This window comes from Akebia trifoliata, chromosome 3 (assembly GCF_017979445.1).
Source record: "Akebia trifoliata isolate Shusen 1 chromosome 3, ASM1797944v1, whole genome shotgun sequence".
NCBI lineage: Eukaryota > Viridiplantae > Streptophyta > Magnoliopsida > Ranunculales > Lardizabalaceae > Akebia > Akebia trifoliata.
Genome location: NC_141377.1, coordinates 4,311,169 through 4,336,120, shown reverse-complemented (window position 1 = coordinate 4,336,120; position 24,952 = coordinate 4,311,169). Strand labels below are relative to the sequence as shown.

The 24,952-nt window shown below is 36.0% G+C and overlaps 2 protein-coding genes across 2 annotated transcripts; one reads left to right on the top strand and one right to left on the bottom strand.

The window, feature by feature from the left end:
* Nucleotides 1–1,093: 1,093 nt before the first annotated feature.
* On the bottom strand, nucleotides 1,094–9,487 carry LOC147405628 (potassium transporter 8-like). The gene is made up of 9 exons (XM_086433425.1): nucleotides 9,215–9,487; nucleotides 8,840–8,990; nucleotides 8,360–8,695; nucleotides 8,206–8,259; nucleotides 6,038–6,298; nucleotides 5,893–5,945; nucleotides 4,011–4,134; nucleotides 3,539–3,793; nucleotides 1,094–2,383 (listed from the first exon to the last, which is right to left on the bottom strand). The coding sequence occupies exons 1-9, from the start codon at nucleotides 9,251–9,253 to the stop codon at nucleotides 1,317–1,319; spliced, it is 2,340 nt and encodes a 779-aa protein (XP_086289551.1). The 5' UTR covers nucleotides 9,254–9,487; the 3' UTR covers nucleotides 1,094–1,316.
* An 8,410-nt stretch (nucleotides 9,488–17,897) lies between these two features.
* LOC147405627 (serine/arginine-rich splicing factor RSZ21-like) lies at nucleotides 17,898–22,213 on the top strand. Its single transcript, XM_086433424.1, has 6 exons — nucleotides 17,898–18,053; nucleotides 18,179–18,287; nucleotides 19,003–19,091; nucleotides 19,944–20,223; nucleotides 20,938–21,060; nucleotides 21,862–22,213. The coding sequence occupies exons 2-6, from the start codon at nucleotides 18,199–18,201 to the stop codon at nucleotides 21,884–21,886; spliced, it is 606 nt and encodes a 201-aa protein (XP_086289550.1). The 5' UTR covers nucleotides 17,898–18,053; nucleotides 18,179–18,198; the 3' UTR covers nucleotides 21,887–22,213.
* Nucleotides 22,214–24,952: the final 2,739 nt, after the last annotated feature.

The following is a 24,952-nucleotide window of genomic DNA, read 5'->3' as shown; positions in this document are numbered from 1 at the left end:
TTGGATTTGAGTTTTTCGATGAAATCTAGAGGGCATCTTTTTTGTGTGGTGTTAGATTGCGAATGTAATAATACATTTTAGCAAAACAATCCTTATTAAGACTTAAACATGTTCTAAGTAAGGAAATTATTTCTCCTAATTCTTTAATGATTTACATATGAATTAGGGTGACATTAGCAAAAGTTGGTGTGGTAATAAAACCTATCATAATGAGAGAATGCCGGATAGAAGTGATTCCACACCAAAATTTGGATGGTCATAAATGCCCCTATGTTTGCAATTTTGTTTTCTTTCTACAAAGGACATCGATAGTCTACTTTAAAACTTCTTTTTTTTGACACTAAGGTATCTCGCCTCTTAGAGCACCCCACAAATCCTCGGACGGTGCAGTCACCTCCCCCCACGTGAACCATGTAATTTTTGGGATAAATCCCTAAGGCTTGTCCATAAGATGTGATTTGAACTCAATACTTCTGTTTCCAGAGACTGGTCTTTACAAAAAATTGAGGGAAATTTTTCCGACATTCTTAAAGTAAACTGACCTCATAAATATTTGGTGCAAGGATCCACACGAGAGCAATTTTGGAGAATGAATCTCAATCAAAATAGTTAATCTCGAGATGAATCACAAAAAACACCTCTACGATACCCATCATATATAATATTCTCCAACAACATTGCTACCAACTATACAAGATAGAAGCAAACCTTCAAAACCACTAAAATTTTATCATACAACATGAATGCTTTAAAAGAACATTAGAGCAGGCTTTGTAATGGGTGTTTGCAATCTATAATGGTATTACTTAATTAGACACTAAAAGTTAAATTTTAATTTTCATAAGAGAACTGCTATTGCCGCACCAACTTTTACTCATGCCACACCAATTTATATGTAAATCACCAAAGAATTGCACAGAGTGTGGCATTAGCAAAAGTTGATGTGGCAATAGTTACTCTTTTTTCATAATTATGAACAATAACTTATGGCCAAATGCATACAATCCCTAACTTATACATGTGAAATGATCCCCACCCCATATTATGGGATTAAACTCACATCCTGAGAAGTGGTGCTCTTCGACAAACAATATGAAAGTGAAACCTTGAACGATAAAATATCACATTAAATACCCATACGGCTAAATCGACTAAACCTCAAAGCATGACCTACAAATGTGACAAGAAAGTGTCGAGTTGAGTCATGTATCATGAGGTAGAAAATCGATTTTCGGCCACAAATATTATATGAAGGATATAATCTATGATATACAATAACACTTGTTGCATACAACATCATACTATAATAACAGAAATTAAATATGGTAGATCATCCCCACCTCTAGGGTTGAGGCATGAGGAATACCAAGTGCATAGGTAGGACCTCTACAATTTCTCCTCAAGAAATCATACCCAACATCAATTACTAGCTTCTTCAAAAGGCTTGATCCTCGCTTTGCTCTCATGTACGAGTGCCCGAGTATGAATGCCATCCCCGCCTCCCTCGCTTCCATCAGCTCGTGCAGCTCCACGCGTGCACCATTCCCAATATGCGGGGTCTCGGGTAGCACGAACCTCACTCTTTTCCTTGGGCCCGTAGGAGAATGAATCTCTCTCAACTTCACCTCGGATGGACCCCGAACAATTTCGTCAGGATCCTCATCATCCTCACACATTTGGATCCCTTCGGTATTTGTTGAAGACGTCCCAAAAACCGTCATTTTCTCGTTGTCGTCGTCCTCCAAGTCTTTTCCTCTTCCATTTGGTTCTGGCCTTTCTGAACGGATAAATTCCGCTATACTACAAACAAGATCCTTTTCAAACTCCAAGTCATCCTTGTGAACGTCACGGTACCCATATCGTGCAATGCACCTATAAAGCCGGTACTCTTTTGGACCAATACGACCAACCAAGAACCGTTCTTCGGGTTGAACATATGGCACAGGGACGGATTTAATGCAGAGGAAGACTAAGACTTGGTGGAAGGCGGGGAGGTTGGTGACAAAGTGGGAAAAAATTGCGGGGATCCCGGAAACAAGTTCAGTGTGTATGAGACCAATCCCATTCACACGAACTATGCCTAGGCTGGGACCGAGGCTGAGGAGCCAATTTATGGAAACCTTGTTTTGGATATCGAACTCGTATTTCTTGAGAGTTCCGTAATGCCATACGTACATGACAACCATGAATATGAAGGCAAGGACAATTGGGACCCATGCACCTTCAAGAAACTTGATGAGGGAGGCCGAGAAGTAGAGTGCCTCGATCGAGCCGAATAAGAGTATGAAACAAAGAGCTAAGAAGATGCTTTGGTGCCAACAGAGGACTATAACAAGAGGCATCAGGCAGGTTGTGACCAGCATGACAGTTATAACTGCCAACCCTGTTAAAAGAGAAAGTAACTGAAAATCATAAGTTGGTCTTTAAATCATTAATACTAGGGGTATGCAACTTAGTTCGGTTTGGGGGAAAATCAGAACCGAACTGACATAGGTCTATTCAACTAAATAAGAACCAGAACCAAACTGAATTTCCCATAGAGCCGAAATCGGTTCGGTTCTATGGGTTGCTAATATCCTATAGATCTACTTGGAAGCAACATATTTTTAATGAAAAAAAACAAAAAACAAATAAATAATGAACATGAAATTTCTTATAAAATAAGTCATTAATCTTTTTTTTACTTCTTATCGTGGGTATCCCAACCCTTTGGGTGAGACTAATCCCACGGTCACACGCACTGCCCCCTCTGAAAGTCCTATGTGTGACTGGTTGAGTCAACGGTCAACCGGAGGAGGGTGGCTCCAAGTATTCATTACTTTGTGGGGTTTCAAACACTTGACCTTCCCTTAACCTACTCATAAAAAATTAAAAAAATTCATTAATCTATCATTTACAAAAAGTTCATTAATCTATGTCCTAACTCCTAAAAATAGTAAGTCACTAAGGGTTTGGTTCTTGATTTGGTTTGGTTCTATACAAGCCTGGAACTGAGGATTGAACCGATTGATGGATTCTCCATTTTCTTAGCCTAGAACCGAACCGTAACTTGTTCCAAACCAAACCAGTCCAAAGCTATCGGTTTGGTTCGGTTCTCGATTTGAACCGGACCAAGTTATACCCCCAATTAATAACCCATATTTGGTTTGGTTCTATACAAGCCTGGAACTGAGGATTGAACCGATTGATGGATTCTCCATTTTCTTAGCCTAGAACCGAACCGTAACTTGTTCCAAACCAAACCAGTCCAAAGCTATCGGTTTGGTTCGGTTCTCGATTTGAACCGGACCAAGTTATACCCCCAATTAATAACCCATTTTCATATTTTATTTTTGTTTCATATAAATGGGTTGCAGTTTCGACGAAGATGCCAAAAGTCTATAGTTAATCATTATGAGAAATAATTGGAGAATGTGTTCCAATAAAAATAAAAATAAAAAAATCCCCCAACCAACTGTTTTGTAGATTATCAGCCTATAGACACGTCGAAAGTAGTAAGATTGAAATAAAAGACAATTTGAGCAAAGAAGAATGATACCTGATGCATTACCCATGCGTTTTGTGTCTCTAAAACCAATAGTAACAGCCAAGCATAACAGCATTAAAATCCAATTTATCTCAGGGATGTATATCTGACCGTGTATCTTAGACGATGTGTGAACTATTTTAACTCTTGGAAAGCAGCCTAAAGCGGAGCACTGTTTGATGATCGAAAAAGTTCCCGTAATGATGGCTTGGCTTCCCACAACTGCTGCAAGTATAGCAATTGCTAGAACTGGCCATCTTATCCGCTCTGACATGTTAAAATAAGTTAGTCTTGAATTAGTAAAACCCAGTTGATCGCAGCTTAAATCATGAGATTATATTGACACACCAACTTTTGCTAACGCCACCCCAATTCATATGTAAATCACCAAAAATTAGCACACATCTTGCAATGGCGTTAGCAAAAGTTGGTGTGGCAATAGAAGTTCTCTAAATCATTTGTGCTAAAAAAAATGGTAAACCACCTGGTACAGATCCGTAGAAACCAATTCGGTAGTCGCTTTCAATAATGTGATGCTTCGATAGATATGCAGCTTGTCCCATATATGCAAGAATCAAGGATGGATAAACCACAAAGGTGAAAGCTATCTGCATAAAGGTAATATAATAGCCTATTAGAGAGTTTCAATTCCCTTATTTGTTCCAACATGACATAGATGGGTTTGTGTGGACACTTTTGCCATGTCAGAAAATTAAAACTTAATCTGAAGTTTACATGGTGAGTCCTTTGTTTTTAACTCCTGATAACTTAGTCTTACCATGATAATAGATGCAAAAGATGATGATGAACATATATCCATCTTACTTGAGTGTTATATAATGGAATAATAATTGTTTGTCTCCTAAATTTAAAGAGAATTTAGACCTTTAAGGTGCTCATTATCCTTTAAAAAAAAAAAAAAACCTTGGCAAATTGAAGATCCTTTGTAACCTATATTGGTTTTATGCTAAATTTTGTATCTTTATATACTAGTAAATGAAAAAGTGACTAATATTTTATAGAATCTGAGACAATTATGATAGAAGAAACAACTAATGAAGGGTATTTACAAAAGATCTATAAAATGAAGGGAACTATTGCAGTTATGTTCTTAGTTGAATTTGTGTCCTGAAAGAGCATGAATAAAACTGAAAAGAACGAGGATGGAGATAGTGAAAGTAGATATGAACTCCATTGGGATATGTCTTCTATTCTTGTATATGAAGAGTTGTCGTGTATACAAACTAGATCTTTTGATGATCTGCTAACAACCCGTATGATATGTTTAATTGGTAATGTGTGGGGTTTCCCCACCATTACTTGGGGTCTGGAGGCAAAGCCCCCGGCCAAAACATTGGACCCAGTTGGTTTGGACATGGATCCGACCCGTTTACTCTCTTTGTAATCCTAAGTATATAAAGGGTAAGAGATGAAACCCTAAAAAGGTTAGATTGAGATATACGAGAAGCAGAGATATTATAATCTTGTTCTTCTTTGGTTATCATAGTGAAATTGCCGTTTTCGCCTGTGGACGTAGGTCGATGCTTTGACCAAACCACGTATACCTTGTGCCTTGTGTGAGATTATTTGTTTTCTTGTTGATTTATACTTCGGATCTGAGGGTTCATTCTAACAAACTCACTTTCAATAACAAAAGAAGTGACTCTTGACATAATGGAATGGAAGAACAAGATTCGTTTAGTGACCCCAAATCTTTGGGAAACGGCTTTGTTATTGATGAGGATGTTGTTGTCGATGTAATGCTTAAGTTGTATTTTGGCAACATTAGCCTGGGCATTTCATATTTGATCAAGGTTCACTTATAGTCATACCAAACTATGAAAGGAGAATATTGTGAAGAACTCCCGAGTTTCGAATGGTGGTTCGTTCACAAGTCAAGTCAACCTGCAATGGTTATATGTCGGGTATTCTACTTGCTTTATGTATATTGTGCAGTCTTTATGTCTTCAATCTGCTAAAAATAGCAAGTGGAACCATATAAGAAAGAATTCAAGCATATAATGTGGACAATGATATAACAAGCAGAGCCATACATATCGACTTGTAAGAGAAGACAGTTTTACATTCCTCTGAAGCATCAACTCTCCAAAACTAAGCTTGTTTATTCTAGAAAGTTTGAAGGGTATATAATTGGTTGGTCATAGATCAATCGACATTAGTTGTATCTTCTCGATGAATACAATTTTTTCTCTCATCCTTGGAAAATACAGAACAACATTTAGGCTTGTAGCCTTTCTAGGCTATAAAGATTTAAAAAGTTGTTGGTAGCAAAAATTGAAGAACAACCCAAATGGCAACCTATGAGACTACCCATCTATGTATGTCACGTAAAGAGTCTTCCATACCTTGATTGATAACTGTGAGAAGTGTCCAAGATCAGCAAACATAGCTTCTGAACCTACAAGAGTAGAAGAAAGACTCTTATAAAAGATGTACATATGGGGTAAATGGCAAGTAAACCTCTCTTCATTTAACAAAACTACTACATACCTGTTATACACAGAAGTATTCCACCTAATGACATCCAACCTCCCCTTTGAGTCTTCTTTAAAAATTTGTACATGTAATAGGGAGATAATGCTTGATACACTTGGGGATTCCAATAGAAAATATTATACACACCGATTGCACTTATGCATAGAAGCCACGTTATGACGACTGGTGCAAACAGGAATCCTACTCGGTGGGTACCATAATGTTGGAGAGAAAACAAACATACCAGTATGATACAAGCAACAGGAACCTCTACATCTGCAAAAATGCGGAGTTTCAAGGAGCCAAATAATTAAACTATTGTACAACATACCGAGTACTTGAATGGCAAAATTATAATGCAAATGCATCTATAAATGATCAAATATTTACACATGAAGCATTTAAAAAGGGTATTTGCTCAAAATAGGATCCCATAGTTTAAAAAAAAGCACCTAATAGAATCCTAGGATCTCAATTTTTGGGCAAGGTTAGTAATCTCTGCGCTCTACAAACCCATCCTAGTGTTGGACCAGCCCTAATCATCTGATCGAAAAGCCTTCATAGAACACCACATATGGGAAACGGTCCCAACATCCTAAAAATTCAATCTGACTTTCAAATCTCTGACTGATATAAATTAAGAATTGGTTTGTTTAACAACGTAAATAAATAATTAGGAAACATCAAAAGTTTAGGAAGGTTTTACTGATTCTGAACACTACTCAACTACTGGACTACTGCATCAACAATTTCATATTTGGGCACTAAATTTATGGTGCTAATGCTAAGATAGAACAATTTGGTAAACCAACTCAACAATCAGTTTAGATTAGATGAAATAAAAGTTCTAGACACTAATATCAGCAACCACTAAAACTGATAGAGTGTGTGCAAGTCATGTGTTTCTATCTCCCCTGTCTACTTCATTGTCTTTTGAAAGGAAACTTATTTCAATGACCAATGTGTCATTCACGAATAGCTGATTTGTAAATAACATAATAATCGTCACCAAAGCCTTGTCTCAGAAACTTAGCATTGGCTCATAAATAACAAAATGTCTAAATCCGTACTTCATAAGCAACATTTGGTTCTCAAACCCAGTGTTATGGCCCACAGAGAGATCATGTTGAAGAATCAAATCATAAATTGACTTGTCCTAGCCATGATGATCATCCTAACCAAAACTAGTCCATTCCTATAATACAGACCATTGAAACAGTTAACATAAACTAATGATTTAAGAATACTGGTTTTCTGATGCCCCCCTCTGGCACACACCCCCTGATGTGGCATGTGCTAGAACCAGGGGCAGAGCTAGTAAGGAGCTGGTGGGGGCAATTGCCCCCACAGAACTTTGAGACACCCCTGTACTTTCAATTAATTACATGCCCCATTGGTCCCCACTTCCTCACTTCTCTCTCCATTTGCACACCCCCCCCCCCCCTCCTTTCAATTTTTTGTTGATGACATTGCCTCTTGACCGGGCCTTCTCATATACTAATTGAAAATGACCTAAATATCCTTTTCTTCAACTTCTAACCAAAAACTTCTGAATTTCTTCCTAAAACCATTCATCTTAAAGTTCTTCAACTATACAACTAACCATAGTTTGCCCCCAGTACAAGAAAACCCTGGCTCTACCCCTAACCAGAACCATAGATTCTTTTCCTCGGGATACACAACTGCACAAATTTATGGGGGATGTACAGTTTGTATCCCGAGGAAAAAAGTATGGTTCTAGCCCATGCCACATCAGGGGGCGTCAGAAAATCACTGACTCATGATTTAACTTGTTGGCCCAAACTTTTCAAATTCAAGTCAATTTTTCATGAGGTTAGGAATTCCAATTTAGATAGATTTTTTGTGAGGATTGTCTCCATGGTAAGGTAAAATTCACAGTGCAATTAGATTGTCCAACATAATCTCAATGTGATCACACCCCTGGGTACAAGCATTTGGTTATCATAACTTTCTTCATATATAAACAACTACACCTAATAATCTAATAAGAAAAACTTGAAATTGACATATTATGATTCTTTGAAAAATATTAAGCATTCTAATACTCCTGACATATTATACCCCAAAAGAAGGTATTTTCAACCACAAAAATTAGATTTTTTATGACAGTTGATTAACAAAAACAGATAATTACAGTAAATAAGCAACGATAAGGATCTAACATTTGTGATGCTCTTTAGCCATCGAAAGCTCAAGCCCCGACACTGCGGAAAAAACTGCACAAATAACCACAACCCATTAAAATCCAATAAGCAAAACTAAAGAACCAATTCTAAACTTAGATGAATACCAACAATAACAAAGAACCCAAAGTACCCGAAATCGCAGGTGTAAGAACTCCATCACCAATGACCATGCAAGCTCCAATTAAAGCTAGAACAAGCAACATCTTCTGCAATAACCTATGCTTCTCTATAGTCGATTTTAACCAAAACCCAATTCTAGTATTGGGTGTGCCAATGTTATCTGTCTTGTAGGCCGATATTGCCTCATCCGCTAGTTGACAATTGGGTAAGAAACTCACCCTGGCGTGCCGGCACAGCAACGAATACAGTGCGAATGTCCCTCCTTCGCCATTATCATCCGCTTTAAGTACAATAAATACATATTTGAGTAGTGGAACTAAAGTGAGAGTCCAAAACACAAAGGATATCTACTCCAAAAAATCTCCGTCATTTGGCGTTGAGTGTTGGATATCTTCAGCAAATGCACTCTTGTAAACATATAGAGGTGAAGTACTTAAATCCCCATATTTGAGTAGTGGAACTAAAGTGAGAGTCCAAAACACAAAGGATAATACTCCAAAAATCTCCTCATTTGTCTCTGAGTGTTGGATATCTTCAGCAAATGCACTCTTGTAAACATATAGAGGTGAAGTACTTAAATCCCCATAAACAACACCCAAGCTTTGGTAAGCTAAAGTCAAGACAGTTCTCCATGACTCCCTCTGTAACCCAAAACATTTTTTTAAAAAAAAGAGCAAACAAACAAACAATAACCCTTATTAGAAACAATTTAGATCATTCAAACAAGAAAAAAACAAACAATAAGAAATAGAAGATGATCAACACCCAATAGAGAGGGAGGGGGGGAATAACAAAAACAGCAGCCCTTATAAGAAACAGAGATGGAGAAAGGGAAAGAACTCGTATTAGAGAAAACCCATCTTACCTTGACAGGATTTCCATAAGCTAAACCTTCCAAATCCATATTAAGATGACTCAAAGTCTCCAAAAACCCATTTTTACAACAAATCCAATAGATCAGAACACAACCCAGACTCCAGATAAAGAAACAAATGACCTCCCAAGTTAGAATTTCTCATAAAAAAAAAAAATTATGAGCAAAACCAACAATGGAGACAACAATTGAAGCACAAACAAGAAACACCATAAACCATTGTGGAAAGAAAGAGAGCTTTTAAAGCTGAAGATTTAGTTGGATTTAGCTCAGAATATTCTCCTAGAGAGAGAGTGTGTGTGTGTGTTTTTTGTGTTTTGTGTGTGCGTTGGCTTAGCTATTTACTTACACTTGTTCTGTGTTCTGTTTCGCCTCCACTTGGCTTTCTCCAAGAAAAAGGAGAAGTGGGCGACATGTTTGAAAACGACAAGACAAGACTGAAAATTAGGTAACAACAGAGCTGATGTCACTTGTACGGTAATTTAAAAATAATTCAAAGATTCATTCAGTGAGTAGACTCGGTATGCAACGAGTTCGGGAGTAAAATTTTAGGTAGCGTTTGGAGATACATTTGAGCCCCTATCCTCAAAAAGGATTTTAAATTTGGATTTTATAATTAAGTTAGGTTTCTACCATAACCAAAAGCCTAAGTTGAAAAGGGGATCAAGGTCGTTTTAGATTTTTTTTAATCAAAATAAGAGCCCGTACTCCATTTTAGTTGAAAAAATAATAGAGACGAGGGTAAATTTATTATTTTATAAGATCATTCATCTAACCACATATATAATATACAAATATAATCTAACATTGGGTTCTGTTGACTCAAGAAATAATAAAAGATCTTGATCATAGAAACACAAAATCTAACGGTTAAGATTTTATACGTATCTCAATAATATATATTTCGATGATACTTATATAAAAGACACGATCAAGATCAAGATCGTATGTCATTTCTTGAGTCAGTAGAACGCAACCCTATAATCTATTATGTATTTATAGTATGGTAGAGGGTCAGGTTGGGCATTATCAGGTGTTATCCTAGTCTCGATTTAATGGGTTTAAATTTTTTTTAGCCTAGCCCTACTTTTCGGGTTCAATATCAAATTTGTATCTTGTTTTTTGGCTAAGCCAAACAGTTATGATTTGTATTTACACAGTAATTCAATGATTAAAATATTCAATATAATTATCAAAATATCTCAAAAAACAATTCCTAAATATTGTTGCCAAATAATTAATTAGGGAACCACGATTTCATAAAAATATATACCATGCAAAGCACTTCCATAAGATGCACATCATTCCCAAACAAGACCTAAGAAATTACAATCGATGAGTGTTAGGGGCACACCATAATGTGCACACCTTCCTTCTTTATTTTGATTTGAGATGGACAATATTTATAGAAGTGGAGTTTGAACAAAGTTAATTAAATAATACTTAATAAATAAATAATAAGAAATTTGGTTTTTTTAAATATAAACTTTGGGTTCATGTTGTTTAAGTTAATAAGAGCACCATATATTTATTTTTGTATTTAATAATGGGTAATTTTGAAGTTACCCCTCTTGGTTTTGCTGCATATTAGAGATCCCATATCCTAAGTTTTCAAATTGATTAACACCCCTTGACTTCAGTCTTTCATGAGATACTATAGACATTTTCTTCAAAACTCCACGAATTCAACCTCCATGATAAATTTTTTTACCACCATCTTCAACCTTAAGATTCATTTTCCTTTAGTTCTCAACAATGAGTTGAAGATGCACTGGATCAGCTTCATTTTTTTATTTTATGTTTTATTTTTTTTATTTTTCTTATAATAACAATTAGATTTTGGAGAAAAATAAAGGATTTAGCCAGATATTGGAGATTAGGGTATATATGTCATTTTATATTATTCTCTCATGGAAGACCATGATTAAGTAGTTGTATATGATTAATTTAATAATGGGCTTGTTAAGTTGTACCATTATGTTAAAGTTCAATAAATATACTTGAGAAATTATTTTACACCAAAAATACCCTTGAAATCTTTTTATTTTACCAAAACACCTACGAATCAATGCAGGGCGTACTGGAAATCTAACCAAATCTTTTCGAAACAAAAAAACAAAAAATATAGTTGGACCCATCAGAATCAAATCAAAGGTTAGCATATTTGGGGTTTGTATGATTTTGAATGAAAAAAACAAAACAATACTATGGGACCCACCACTAGGATCAAATGCTAAGCTGACTTACATTGATACTATACTTAACACTATCTTGATGTGGATCTCGATGATCGAGTTGAGTTGGTCTTGGATGAGTCCACTCGTTTTATAGAGGAGTCTTTTTCTATGATATCCATATCTTACTTTATTGGATATAATGGAGAATGGAATCGAACAAAGGAGAATCTTCCCGAAAGTGGTAAAAAAAAGTTGCTGACTTGTATTTTATTTGAAAATAAATTATTATTGTAAAATAAATTTTTCGTATATCCCGAGGAGAGAGATGTATGATTCTATGTCTATGCCACGTCAGCCGAGTATTAACCGAGTGAATGCTTAGTTTCGTTATCTCTCTTTCCTGCCATCGGTTAATCAAATCGTACTCGTCCATTATGCTTAAGTGGATTAGCTATTGCCAGATCAATTTTTACTAACGCCACATCAAGTGCGTGCAATTCTTTTATGATTTATGTAAGAATTGGTGTGGCATTAGTAAAAGTTGATACGGCAATATTATCTCTCTTTTTAAAAGCCAAGACCAATATAATGGAGAGTGAATCACATAGGAGTGGACCAATAATACGCCTCCACGTGACCACTAAGGCAAGGCAAGGTTGAGTTGGAATAGACATGTCTTATCCTTGAAGTAAGTGGGATAGTTCGATGGGAGGGTGTCTCAGTCGAGACATTCATTCCTCCCCAAAACTGCACTTGATTTAATATGACGGAGAACTTAATTCATTAAGGAAGAATACAAAATTAGTAAAGAATGAAAACGGGCCTTAAACGAGTTTTCTAGGACCTACAAAATCCTAATTAGAATGGGATTGTGTAGATTAATTTAGAAGGAGATAAATACACGAAAAAATTATGATTCATCATGAAATCATCAAGATAACGAAGGAAAAATCCTGATCCAAGGAGGATTGTGGAAAGCGTGCAATATTTTTCAAATAATGAAGTTTTCAATGTAAGAAGAACTCTAGGAATTTGTAAATACAAGTATCATCACACAGGTAAAAAACTTTTGCTCTCGTGATTTAATTCAGTCTTTCTTGTTTTTTTTTTTGTTAACTTGATCGTTCGAGGGTCTTAATCTGAGAAATCCTCCCATATTTGAGATTTTTTGTAGAAACCTATAGAGATATCATCATTGAAATATGGGTTTTGGTGTGAGGTAAATTCTTTTACCTACAATTATCAACCCTTGTTGGATCTCAACCAACATTCTTTTTGTTTATCTTCCATTGGAACTACTCCAACAAATATAAAAATCTATTGTATATGACTTTTAGTCATTCATGCCCAATATGGTAGACATAACGTATTTTTTATCAGATGACTTTCTTTTTTTGCTTCAATACCCCCTTGTTGGCCACCCAAATGATTTATCACCTACTTACCTGGTATGTGTGGTTTGCGGGGTATTGAATATACCCGAGAGATTTGGACAAGATATGGTGCTCTAAGAGGTCAGTTACCTTATCCTTGTTAGTTGGGCCCACGGATCTAGAACCCCCGTCATAATAAAAAAAAAACTTTACACCTTTTCTTATTATCATTGAAAGCGAAAGGAGGTGTTACGAGATACAAAGAGAAGATGGGAATGGATGAGATTGGAAACCCAAATTGCGTGATTACCAAATAATTGAATTACAGTTGAAAGCATTGCTTCCTCAACGAGGACCTTACCAAGTATAAATCACCAAGCAAATCATCGACTTCTCCACCCCACATGCCCTCCAAAAAGTTAAAAAAAAAAAAAAAAACATATTTAGTGGGAAAAGTAGATGTGGAGCTAGATATCAACATTCAACTAGGGAAGTAGATATAAAAAATAGTTAAAATGCTACAAGACAAATGACTTTTCTTATTGATTTCCAGTCTCATCCACGACCATTCACCTCATCGTACCTCGAATTATCTCCTTTCGCTTTCAATGACACTAAGGAAGAACATTTTTTATTTATTTTTTGTTTGGTGGGGTTAGTGGGTAGGAGTTTAGCATTTTAGTATAAAAAGGGATTTGAACTTAAGACCTTGGGAACAATCTCCACAAGTCTAAATCTAAACAGTTGAGATGAATATTCTTTTTGTTCATTGTTTAAAAATTTGTTGAGATTGAAAATCGGGCAAGTCATTTGGGTCTTAAAGGCTACCTGACGAGAGCCAACATGAATATATCATCTATCACATTGACTCATCCGAGATCCAAAATGATTCATCCAATATTTTGAAAACGTAGTCAAAAACTTGGTCAAGTCAACTAGGTTTGTATTTTTTGACATAAAATAATCACTTCTTAATAATATAAATATTTATTATCTACATTAAAAAAAAAAAAAAAAAACAAGGTTTTGCAATTGAACCACCTATTGTCCCATCTAATAATAAATTTATATTAGTAAATCATGCTGAGTTGATTTACATGATATGATTCAAGGCAAGGCCACTTGATTTACATTATTAAATGGCATCATGCCACCATATGGAGATGTACTAATAGAAACAAAATCAGACTAATTATATAAAAATCCTATATTTTCTCGAGTTTGAAGTAGGTAGAATCTTCAAGTTGAAGATGATTGATTTTGAAGATGAAAGATCAAAGGTAAAAATGACTGATTTCGAGAATTGAAAATAAGGGCATTCAGATCATTTTTATATATTCTATAATAGAAGATTGAATTTAAACAAGGCATCTCAACCGTTTGAAAGCATAGGAGTGTATTTCTAATATTCTTCACAATGATGAGGGGTACCTCTAAAATTATAGAAGGTAATCACAAGAATCCTGCACTATAGGATCTCCTAGATGTTGCTGCCATTTGAGAGCCCTCTTTGATATCTCTGTGTTAGGAATGTTTATCTAGAAATCTATGTAATAAAGAAACTTTCTCTCTTTGACATTATGTTTATAGAAAGTATAAACTGTGTAAATCTCCCATAAGAAGAATGTATCTTTTATAAATAAAACTCTCTTTTCTTCAATGATGGTAAGAGAAGAAGACATTACAGGAAATTCATTGTATTCACTTGGTATCAGAGCAGTCGATCAATCTTTCTTCACCACCTATGGCTGCCAATTCTTCCAACTCAAACAAAGTGGTTGAGAGTTCTCCCACACAGACATCCTGTTCCACCCCCATCCTTCAAACACCATCTCCTAATGGTTATCCTATTTCTTGGGTATAGTCCTTCTCATAAAGGTTATCGATGCCTTCACTTACCCACAAATCGTTTGTACATTTCCCGTCACATTGTATTTGATGAAGAGACCTTCCCATTTGTGGCTTTGAAGAATAGCTCTTCGCCTATTTTACGTCATGCTCCTTTTCCCATATCTGCACCACCCCCACAACCCTTGAACACCACTATGCCACATGACTTCCCTCTACAATCGCCTATTTTGCCACCCATTTCCTCGCCACCTATTTCCCCTATATTACCCTCATCATCTCGTGTCTCTCGACCACTCACATCTTCACCTTCTGACCGGTCACATTCCCCTCCAACCAACCAACCTCCCCTAAATTACCAACATGATCCAATCGAGTCGTCATTACCATCATCTCCTGTTCCCCCTATGGTGCAAAATGACCATGTTATGATTACAAGAGGAAAAATGGGTGTCTTTAAGCCCAAAGCTTTCACTGCCACCAAACACCCTCTCCCTAATGACGTTCTTAATGAGCCCACATGTTTTTCTCAAGCCAATGGTGATCCCAATTGGCGGTTTGCCATGGTTACAGAGATTAATGCACTCATACGTACTGGTACTTGGAGCTTGGTTCCCTCTACTCCAAAGTTGAATATTGTGGGCAGTAAATGGGTCTTCAAATAAAAAAGGAAACCTGATGGGTCCATTGAGCGTTACAAAGCCCGTCTTGTTGCTAAGGACTTTAATCAACAAGAAAGCATTGACTATGGTGAAACATTCAGTCCGGTTGTTAAACCATGCACTATTTGCACTGTTCTAAGTATTGCCTTGTCTAAAGGATGGCCGCTGCATCAGTTGGACGTTCAAAATGCCTTTCTTCATGGCGTCCTTGATGAAGAGGTGTATATGAAACAACCTCCTGGGTTCACTGATCCTCGCTTCCCTAATCACATGTGTCGATTACATAATTCTCTTTATGGTCTTAAACAGGCACCGAGAGCATGGTATCATCGGCTCAGTTCTTTTCTTCAGAACATTGGCTTTCTTGATTCCAAAGCAGATAGCTCCTTATTTATCAAATCCACGCCTCAGTTTATGATTTATATGCTTGTCTATGTTGATGACATCATTATCACTGGGTCTAACATGGATTGCATTCAGGATCTTATTTCACAGCTCCAATCGACTTTTGCCATCAAAGATCTTGGCTCTTTGAGTTACTTTTTGGGTATTGAGGCACATCGTAGTGCCACCAGCTTATTCCTCTCTCAACGGAAGTACACAGTTGATCTACTACGAAAAACTACAATGGATGGAGCAAAACCAGTCAATATTCCTATGTGTAGCCATTCGAAACTCTCCAAGCACTCTGGCTCTACACTATCTGATCCAACCCAATATCGGAGTGTTGTTGGTGCTTTACAATATCTCACTCTTACTAGACCAGACATTGCATTCTCTGTCAGTAAGGTGTGTCAATTCATGCAGAATCCCTCTGAAGAGCATTGGAATGCTGTTAAACGTATTTTGCGTTATCTCAAGAATACAACTCATTATGGTCTTCACTTACGACCATCCAAATCATTTTTGCCTTGAGTGCTTTCTCTGATGCTGATTGGGCTGGTTGTCCAGATGATCGTCGTTCTACTAGTGGATATTGCATTTTTCTAGGTTCGAACCTTATATCTCGGAGTGCCCGCAAACAAAAGACCGTCTCTAGGTCCAGTACTGAATCCGAATATAGAGGAGTGGCTATTGCTACAGCTGAGTTGACATGGATTCAATCTCTTCTACGTGAACTTGGTATTTCTAGTGTCTCTCCCCTTATACTTTGGTGTGATAACATTGGTGCTACTTATCTTACCGCGAATCCGATTTTTCATGCCCACACTAAACATATTGAGATTGATTATCACTTTGTGCGCGAAAAAGTTGCTAGTCGAGCTCTTGATGTTCGGTTTATATCCTCTAAAGATCAAATTGCCGATATATTTACCAAGGGCCTCACTTATCCGCAATTTTCTACTCTTCGATCCAAGTTAACCGTTCAAGAAAGCCCGCCTAACTTGAGGGGGCGTATAGAAGGTAATCACAAGAATCCTGCACTATAGGATCTCCTAGATGTTGCTGCCATTTGAGAGCCCTCTTTGATATCTCTGTGTTAGGAATGTTTATCTAGAAATCTATGTAATAAGGAAACTTTCTCTCTTTGACATTATGTTTATAGAAAGTATACACTGTGTAAATCTCCCACAAGAGGAATGTATCTTCTATAAATAAAACTCTCTTCTCTTCAATGATGGTAAGAGAAGAAGACATTACAGGAAATTCATTGTATTCACTAAAATACCTTTCTAAAAGGTCTTGACTTGATCCAATTAAATATATTTCTTTTCTTATATGTCTAATTCATCTTAATAAATTAAATATTTGTGATCCATAAAAAATAATATTTCATGATAAAAAATTTATTTATTTATTAAAGGGGTATCTCGGCCAGTTTGCCCGCACCAATACCATCCTCCCCAAATAAGACTTGTGAAACATGATTTTAATTCTACGGTTCGTGGCCACTGATATTAGTAGCTGGTGGAAATCGAACTTGAGACCACAGGGGGAGCACACCCCTTAATCCCAAAGTGCTACCACTCGGCCACCCATGTGATGGTTATGATAAAAAAAATTATTTATAAGAGCATTTATGTCATTTAATTAGTTTATTAGAGAATACTTGAGTTTTAGGGGTATATATCATCAGTTTGAAAATACAAGGGGAAATCTTTAAAATTGATCAAAATGCAAGGACCCCGGCTCCAAATCATTCAAACAAATATTATTATTTAAATTAAATTTGTCTGGAACATGGGTCTAAATCTCGTCTGAGACCAATACGACTCATCCGATTCGTCTCGATTTTGTTCATCAGAGATGGGTTGACAAGTCATTTAAAACGAGATGTGTTTTCCAAACATGGTTTTAAATCTAGCCTGAGATCGAGACGACTCGTCTGAATCATCTCACTATCGTCCATATACGAGTTGGGTTGACAAGTCATTTCAAACTTGATGTGTTTCTCAAAAGAGGCGGAGGGCGTTCATTGTTTAACGAGCTGATTCGAATGAATCAGACAACTTGGTCTTGCTCCTGAACGAGATGAGACGTCAAAACGAGTTTTAAAAACATGTTTTCAAATAAGGTGGGGCTACGTTCATTATTGAACGAGACGATTCCAATAAATCGGACGACTCGGCCTCGTTTATGGACGAGACGAGACGACAAAGCGAGTTTTAAAACCATGCTGGAACGTTCGACTCGTCCGACACGAGACACAATATTGCCCTTCCGTTAGGGTTTTAGAGTTCTGCGAGGTTTTCTGTGGGGCAAAGCTCATATTCTCTCAGTTTCAATTTGATCGTTGGGGTTCCTCTAAACCCTAGATATTCTCTTCAAGGTAAACTCATATCTATTGTTTCACTTCATCCCATTTTAATCCTCTCGAGAAAACCTAGTTTCTCTTGTTTGTGGAAAGATTTGCGTTCAATTTTGCGTAAAATTGATGATAATTCTTTTAAATAGGTTGAAATCGCAGATCAATAATGTCTCGAATTTATGTTGGGAACTTGGATCCACGTGTTAGTGACAGAGAACTCGAAGATGAATTTCGAGTGTACGGTGTGCTTCGGAGGTATAATTTCCTATTTTATAGATTTAGGTTGTTTTTATGATCTTTTTTTATATATGATTTTATGTTCGTTTAAGCTTCGCCTTTAGATTTTCGATGTTCCAAATGTTTCAATCCATTTGGTTGTTTATGAAAAAATTGGATACCCTTTTGGCCACTTAGATGGAGTCAGTTAAAATTGATTTGAATCTGAACAAAATTGGGTAATTTCTGGTCACCTATAGAAGCCAGATCAATTACCCATGTGAGGGAATCTTTGATATGTGTTTTTATTGATAAATCTTCGATAGTTTTTCGAGGGATTTCTTTACTTATCTTCTTGAATTTATTGCACCCAATTCTTATCCGGTATTGATGTTGGTTATGGGTATAATTATGAATCTAGGTTTAAAGATGCTCGACCTAAGATTCACACCATAGAATCTCAAAGAGTATTTAATTCCTATATTGATAAGCCCATTTCTTATTCTTTAATATGACTACTAGACTGCTTTACATAATTGCTGATAAATTTTTTTGATAGATAAAGCAATTTATATTAATGAAAAAGAAAAGATAACAAAAGGAAGACGATAATCTGACCCATCCAAAATAAATAAATGAATCTGTACATATATATATATATATATGTCTTTATATATATATTTCATTGGTTTTGATAAATGATGCAATCATCATTTGTTGTTGATATCTTACATATTTAGTGATTTAAATGCAGTGTCTGGGTTGCTCGAAAGCCACCAGGTTATGCATTTGTTGAGTTTGATGATCGTAGAGACGCGCTAGATGCAATTCGTGCTTTGGATGGTAAGTAGGAAAAACATATTTTACATCTATAGGTTGCCAGGCAAGTTGATAAAAAAAGTGGTGCTAAGCACCAATAAAAAATGGCAGGTAAGTTAATATGTTGCTTCCTATTTAAGAGATTACTTCATTTCCGTTAGTTTTTGTTAAGGTGCAAGTATTCCCCACACATCATACCCTTTCAACTAATTCTGATAAATATTTGTTCTTATGGCTTTAGCATAATTCCATCCTTTTTTTTTCTGTAAATATATGTGTGTGTGTGTGTGCCCATGCATGACGAAAAGTTAATCCAAAAAAGGTCTGAAGATGCACTTTTTTTTTATCTATTTTTTCTTCTTCTTCCCTTGCTTTTTTTTTTTTTTTTTACTGTTGTTGCTTGTTGAAAAGAAAGCTATTTAATTTAATCAGCAGTTTGGTTTCTTTTTTCTTGCGATTTTTTCTTCATTTTGTTAAAAGGTGTATATAGTGGTGCATAGTGTATAATATAGTCTGGAAGAACACATAAATATAAAATATGATTCTATATGATGAACTATGAAAGATTCTTGGTACATTTACAGTTTTTTTTTGTGGATAGTTTCATTTTTTTCTCTACCCAGTTTGTAAGGAAATCATTTTTGAATCCTATGATTTGATTCAAATTTCCCTCCTTGTAATCATTCATCATCCTCATTACTTGTCGTTGAGTAGTTTTTAAAATTTTTGTGCATTAAAATTTTCAAGTTGATTTCTGGGCTCCTACTGGATGGCATGCCTTTCTTTCGAAAGATAATTTTGAAGATAAAGCTATTTCTATGTCAGGTATTACCTATATCTCAGACACTTCTATCAATTGGTGATTTGGTTTCACAGGGAAGAATGGTTGGCGTGTAGAGCTTTCTCATAATTCTAAGGGTGGGGGTGGAGGTCGTGGTGGTGGTGGTGGTGGACGTGGTCGTGGTGGGGGCGATGACTTGAAATGTTATGAGTGCGGTGAACCTGGTCATTTTGCTCGGGAATGTCGCTTACGTGTTGGCTCACGTGGCATGGGAAGCGGAAGACGTCGAAGCCCCAGTCCTCGACGTCGTAGTCCCAGTCCTCGACGTCGTAGCCCCAGTCCTCGACGTCGTAGGAGCCCCAGCTATGGGCGCAGGTGTGTTTTTTTCTCCATGACATGGTTGTTGTGTTTAACACTTTTGTTCACACTTCTTTCAATTGTTGGATTCATAAGAGGAGCTTTCTTAGCATGTAAGATGCAGTGATTTGAAATGCTCATTTAGCATTAATCTTTTTTATATCACTTTGATTGTCTTAGTTAATAGTAGCACAACATATTTGATAATTTTTCCATTATGATTGGAAGATAAGAAGATATTGACTTCCTTTCGTTTGCTATACAATTTTTTTTTGTTTTTTTTTGTTGCTTATGTTCAACAGGAAGGCTGTGACTAATGTGGCGACATTCAATGGGCCAACAAGGAGACCTGTTAGGCCCAAAATTGATCGAATATATGATTGTAGTTATCTAGTGTAGATATTTATCTGGGTTCACACGTATTTTTTCATTGAATGTGATTGATTGGGTGGTTAAGATCATCTGGACAGGTTAAGTTTTTGCATATGACCTCAGAGGTGGATCCTGCATGTGTGCACATTTATGCCATATGCAGGATGGCTTCTTTTCTTTTCTTTTTTTCTTGTTTCCGATTATTTTTTAGTTATTTTTGTCACAATTAGAATTAAATTGTGATTCCCTACTAATTAGAATTTATCCTTGGTGAGCATTTTCTGTTAATTGTGTATGTTTCACATGTGATGCTTAGTTTATTAGTTGTGTATCCTCACAAAGCATACATCTTGTGGGCAGGAGTTACAGCCCCCATGGGACAAAGTCTCCACGACGCCGCAGCATAACTCCTCGCCCTGGTCGTAGCTATAGCATGTCGCCACCACATCGCCGTGCTCATAATGGTTCACCTTATACAAATGTGTATGTTTATTGTTCTTTTCAATTGCAGTTGTTCCACGTCAACAAATCTTTTCTGATATTGTTATTGCTATTTGTTTGCCTCATTGACAAGCCCCCATGAGACTATTATACTATTTAGTGAATGTATAGCCTTCAAATACAAATGCCATCAATCCAGACTTGCTAACACGATGGCCCACCTTTAAGATGGACAGTAAGCCAATAAAGACATGTACATTATTAGGAATCGAAAAACATTTTCCTTACTAACATAATAAGATTTTAAGCCTTACTAAGTTTTGTTTTGCCCAAATGGATTACCACATTAGCAATCCGACACCACAGCCCTCTACATTTCATCGAAAAACTCAGATCCTTTTTTTTAGAAACAATTTCTTTTGGGCTTGATCCAAGATTTTGAAAATGGATGGCTCCCAAACTTCCAAATTTAAAATCAAAATTCAATGGTGAAAAATAACTTTTTTAGATTTAAAAAAAAAAGTTCATTGAACTTTGTCCTCTACAACCCTGAAGCATCAGATCATGATTTTGGATGCCTCAAGGTGAGCCCATGTACTCTTAGTAAGGCCAGTCGGACTAACTTAGTAAGGGTAGTCGGACTCTTAGAGATCATAAGATCTGTGTACCGCAGGGGTCAAATCCAACAAGACCATTTGTTGGATAGTCAATGATTGTTGGGACTACACATTGGATGACTTATGATGGAAGAAGACTATGCCATGCACCAAACTCTTCAAAACTTTTACATAATTCTGCTTTACTTAAACATATGTACATGCTGAGTGTAGTTTCTGTTGCCAGAGATCAACACCGGAGCAGGAGCTGAAGCAGACTCTCTCCACACAACTGATGAGATCTCCGGATATAGTACTTGTAGTACTGGTTCGACAGACAGATATGTTATTGTTCTCATCGCTGCATGAATATTGGGTTTGTTAGACCATTGAAATTGACTACGGATCAGTAACTGGCTTCTACAAAGTGTTTTAGCTGCCAAAAGAGTTGATTTGCACTCTTCACTTTTGCACGAAACTATTTTCTGCTATCTGGAAATTGGAGAGGTCATTTTTCTACTTTATTGCTATTTATAAATATAAATACTTCTTAACGATGAGTGGTTTGGGTGGAGGTTTCTGAAAAAATCTTACATAGACAGGTACCCTTTTGTTTGTTTTGAGGTGCGATACTGCTAAAATGGCACCATTGGGAACTCTTAATCCTCCTTACAGCAGACGGGGTTTCTCTGCACTTCTGCTTCACCCCATCACGTGTAATTCTTCTTGTTATTTCCAAGCTAGAATCACATGTCGAAACTCCATTGCGGTTTTTATGCTTCACACCATCAATCTGTCACTTATTGTGATTTCTCAGCTTGAGTCGCTTGTCAAAACCTCATAAAGCTCAGCACATTGGTTGTGTGTGGTGTGAGATTTGCACCCTTTGGCAACATAACCCATTGGTTTTATGTCAGCTGGTTGAACAAGAAAAAAACTGTTTTGAGACTCCTCAGTTACTTTTCGTTTGTGGGTTATGAAGAGTGCGTTGTGCATTTTGCCAACTTCAACTGCTATCCTTTGCAAAAAAATTCAGGAGAGACAAATGAAACTGATGGGTATTTTTCGCAACTTGATTCCTGTTTCTTTGCTTCCATTTACTTATGATTTCAAGGGTTGGTTGTTAATTATCTGTGTCTTTGAAATATTAGTAATTAGTGCCATCTCACTCAACAACACAAGTAGCCATGTTTAGTTTATGATTTGATGATTGTCAAGGTGATGTGGCTGTCAAATTTCCTCATGGTCTTTCAGTTGCGTCATTTGTACAATGGAAATGATATGCCGATCTTTTGTTGGCACAATTGCCAACCTCCGTATCACATTGTGCCTCTTATCGCCTACTCAGAGAACTTAATTTCAAGACAAAAGAAAGAATTTAATTTACTTCCCATTTGCTATGTTCATTGGTTTGGCATTTTCTTCCTTGCACATGATAAGACCTCCCTTTTTTTTTTTCTCCAGTTTTGCCAGTTATGGTTATAAGTTAGAACTGTAGAACACATCACGCTTGTATAACCAGCATGTTATCTTACTTTTCTTCTTCTAGAGTTTTGGATTTTCTGTTCTAGCAAAATTTATCTTCTTTCTTGAATTTCATTATTCGGTCCTAATTCCCATTTTTCTCTTAAATAGATTCTTTTGAATCTACCAAATATCACATAAGTTTGATGTGCATGTCATGACCCTTCCACAAACCTTACCGTTTTAAGGAATTAGGGGAAACGTTTAATAGATTACAAGTTGTCTTGAATCCATATGGCCTACAATTATTGGAGGATCGGCTCCCCGGCTGGCTGTCTTCCTATAACAAGTTATAAAGATTTGTGCTCTTAGTGGTGAAGTAAGTGAGGGGTTTCATTGTAGCCTTGTTGAAATAGTTCGAGTTGTGCAATATGGAACAGTTTTTGGGCACACAAGTCGATTTGAACCTTTTTCGATCATTCTGTAGTTTGACAAAGGGAGTATTTTTTTCCTGGTATTTGTTCTCTCTATTGTTGGATTGTAAGGCTATCGGGATCAAGATTTAAAGTTTAATATTATTTTAGAATATTTTGGCTGAGAGATTCTGATTTCTATTGGGACTCGAATGAAATGTTAATGAGATTCTGAAATTTTTTTCTTTAACTCTAAGGAATTTTTTAATATTATACTTTTTCTTGTAATTTGCGTGCTTGGATTTTGAATATGGAAAATCTAATTGAACCAATGAAGCAAAAATCAATCAAGAAATGATTTCTTAGAAATATCTTGAAGGATATTTCAGTTAATGAATAAAAACCATCGGCATTATTGTTTGAAATATCATTAACTTTAAGTTCTATCAATATATATATATTTTAATTATCAGTTTTTCACATTATTTTAAAGGTCATCCAAGACTAAGAAGACTTGTCAATGCTGTCGAGAAAGATCGGTATAGATTATCTGCTATCTTGGCCCATCCGTGGTCTGATTTGACTTATCCAATATTTTTAAAATATAAGAATTTTCATAAATTTGGCCAAGTCAATTGTATTTTATTTTTTTTTAAACTTTATATTTGATATAAAATAATTAATTTTTTACTGTTTTAAAATATTTAAGTATGTTGAGTGAGAATTTACTAATTCATCTTATGAAGAGAAGAACCATAGTTATTTGAACAGAGCTGCTTTTGGCACCCCAACTTTTGCTAATGCCACATTAATTCATATGTAAATCACCAAAGAGTTAGCACACATCGTGGGGTGGCGTTAGTAACAGCTCTCTCTCTCTCTCTCCCTCCCTTGCTTGGTTAGATTTCTATTTTGTGGGTTTAAGATTTTATAAGAGACTAATCAACTATTGAAATTATTTGAATGAGTGTTATAATGATGAAATTATAATTTGAGCCAAACCCTTATAATGTTTGAAGAGTGTGTTTTAAGGGCAAATTATATTTTGTGTGCTGAATATGACGAAATCCTTAGTCCGATAAATTGTTCATTTTAATTCTCAAAACATGTTTTTGAGTGAATTCATTGGTGTAGGTATTCTAATTTAAGGTGACAAACTCATTGATAAATTTCTTGTGAAGTTGCCTTTTAAAAAAATAAGGATATTTTTATCTTTAAATTTACATGCAAGATTGTCATGTTTTTATCCATAAGTTTGTCACCTTAAAATCAAAGATATTTGTCTTTAGATTTATTAGTGAATTCATCACTTTAAATTAAGATACCTAATTGGAAAATATGTTTTGGGAATTAAACTGAACAGTATAGGAGAATCAGAATTTTTGCAAAAGTTGAACATGTTTTGAGAATTATTTAATTAATTAATTAATTAATTTATTTTGGGTTGGGTGGGGGGGGGGG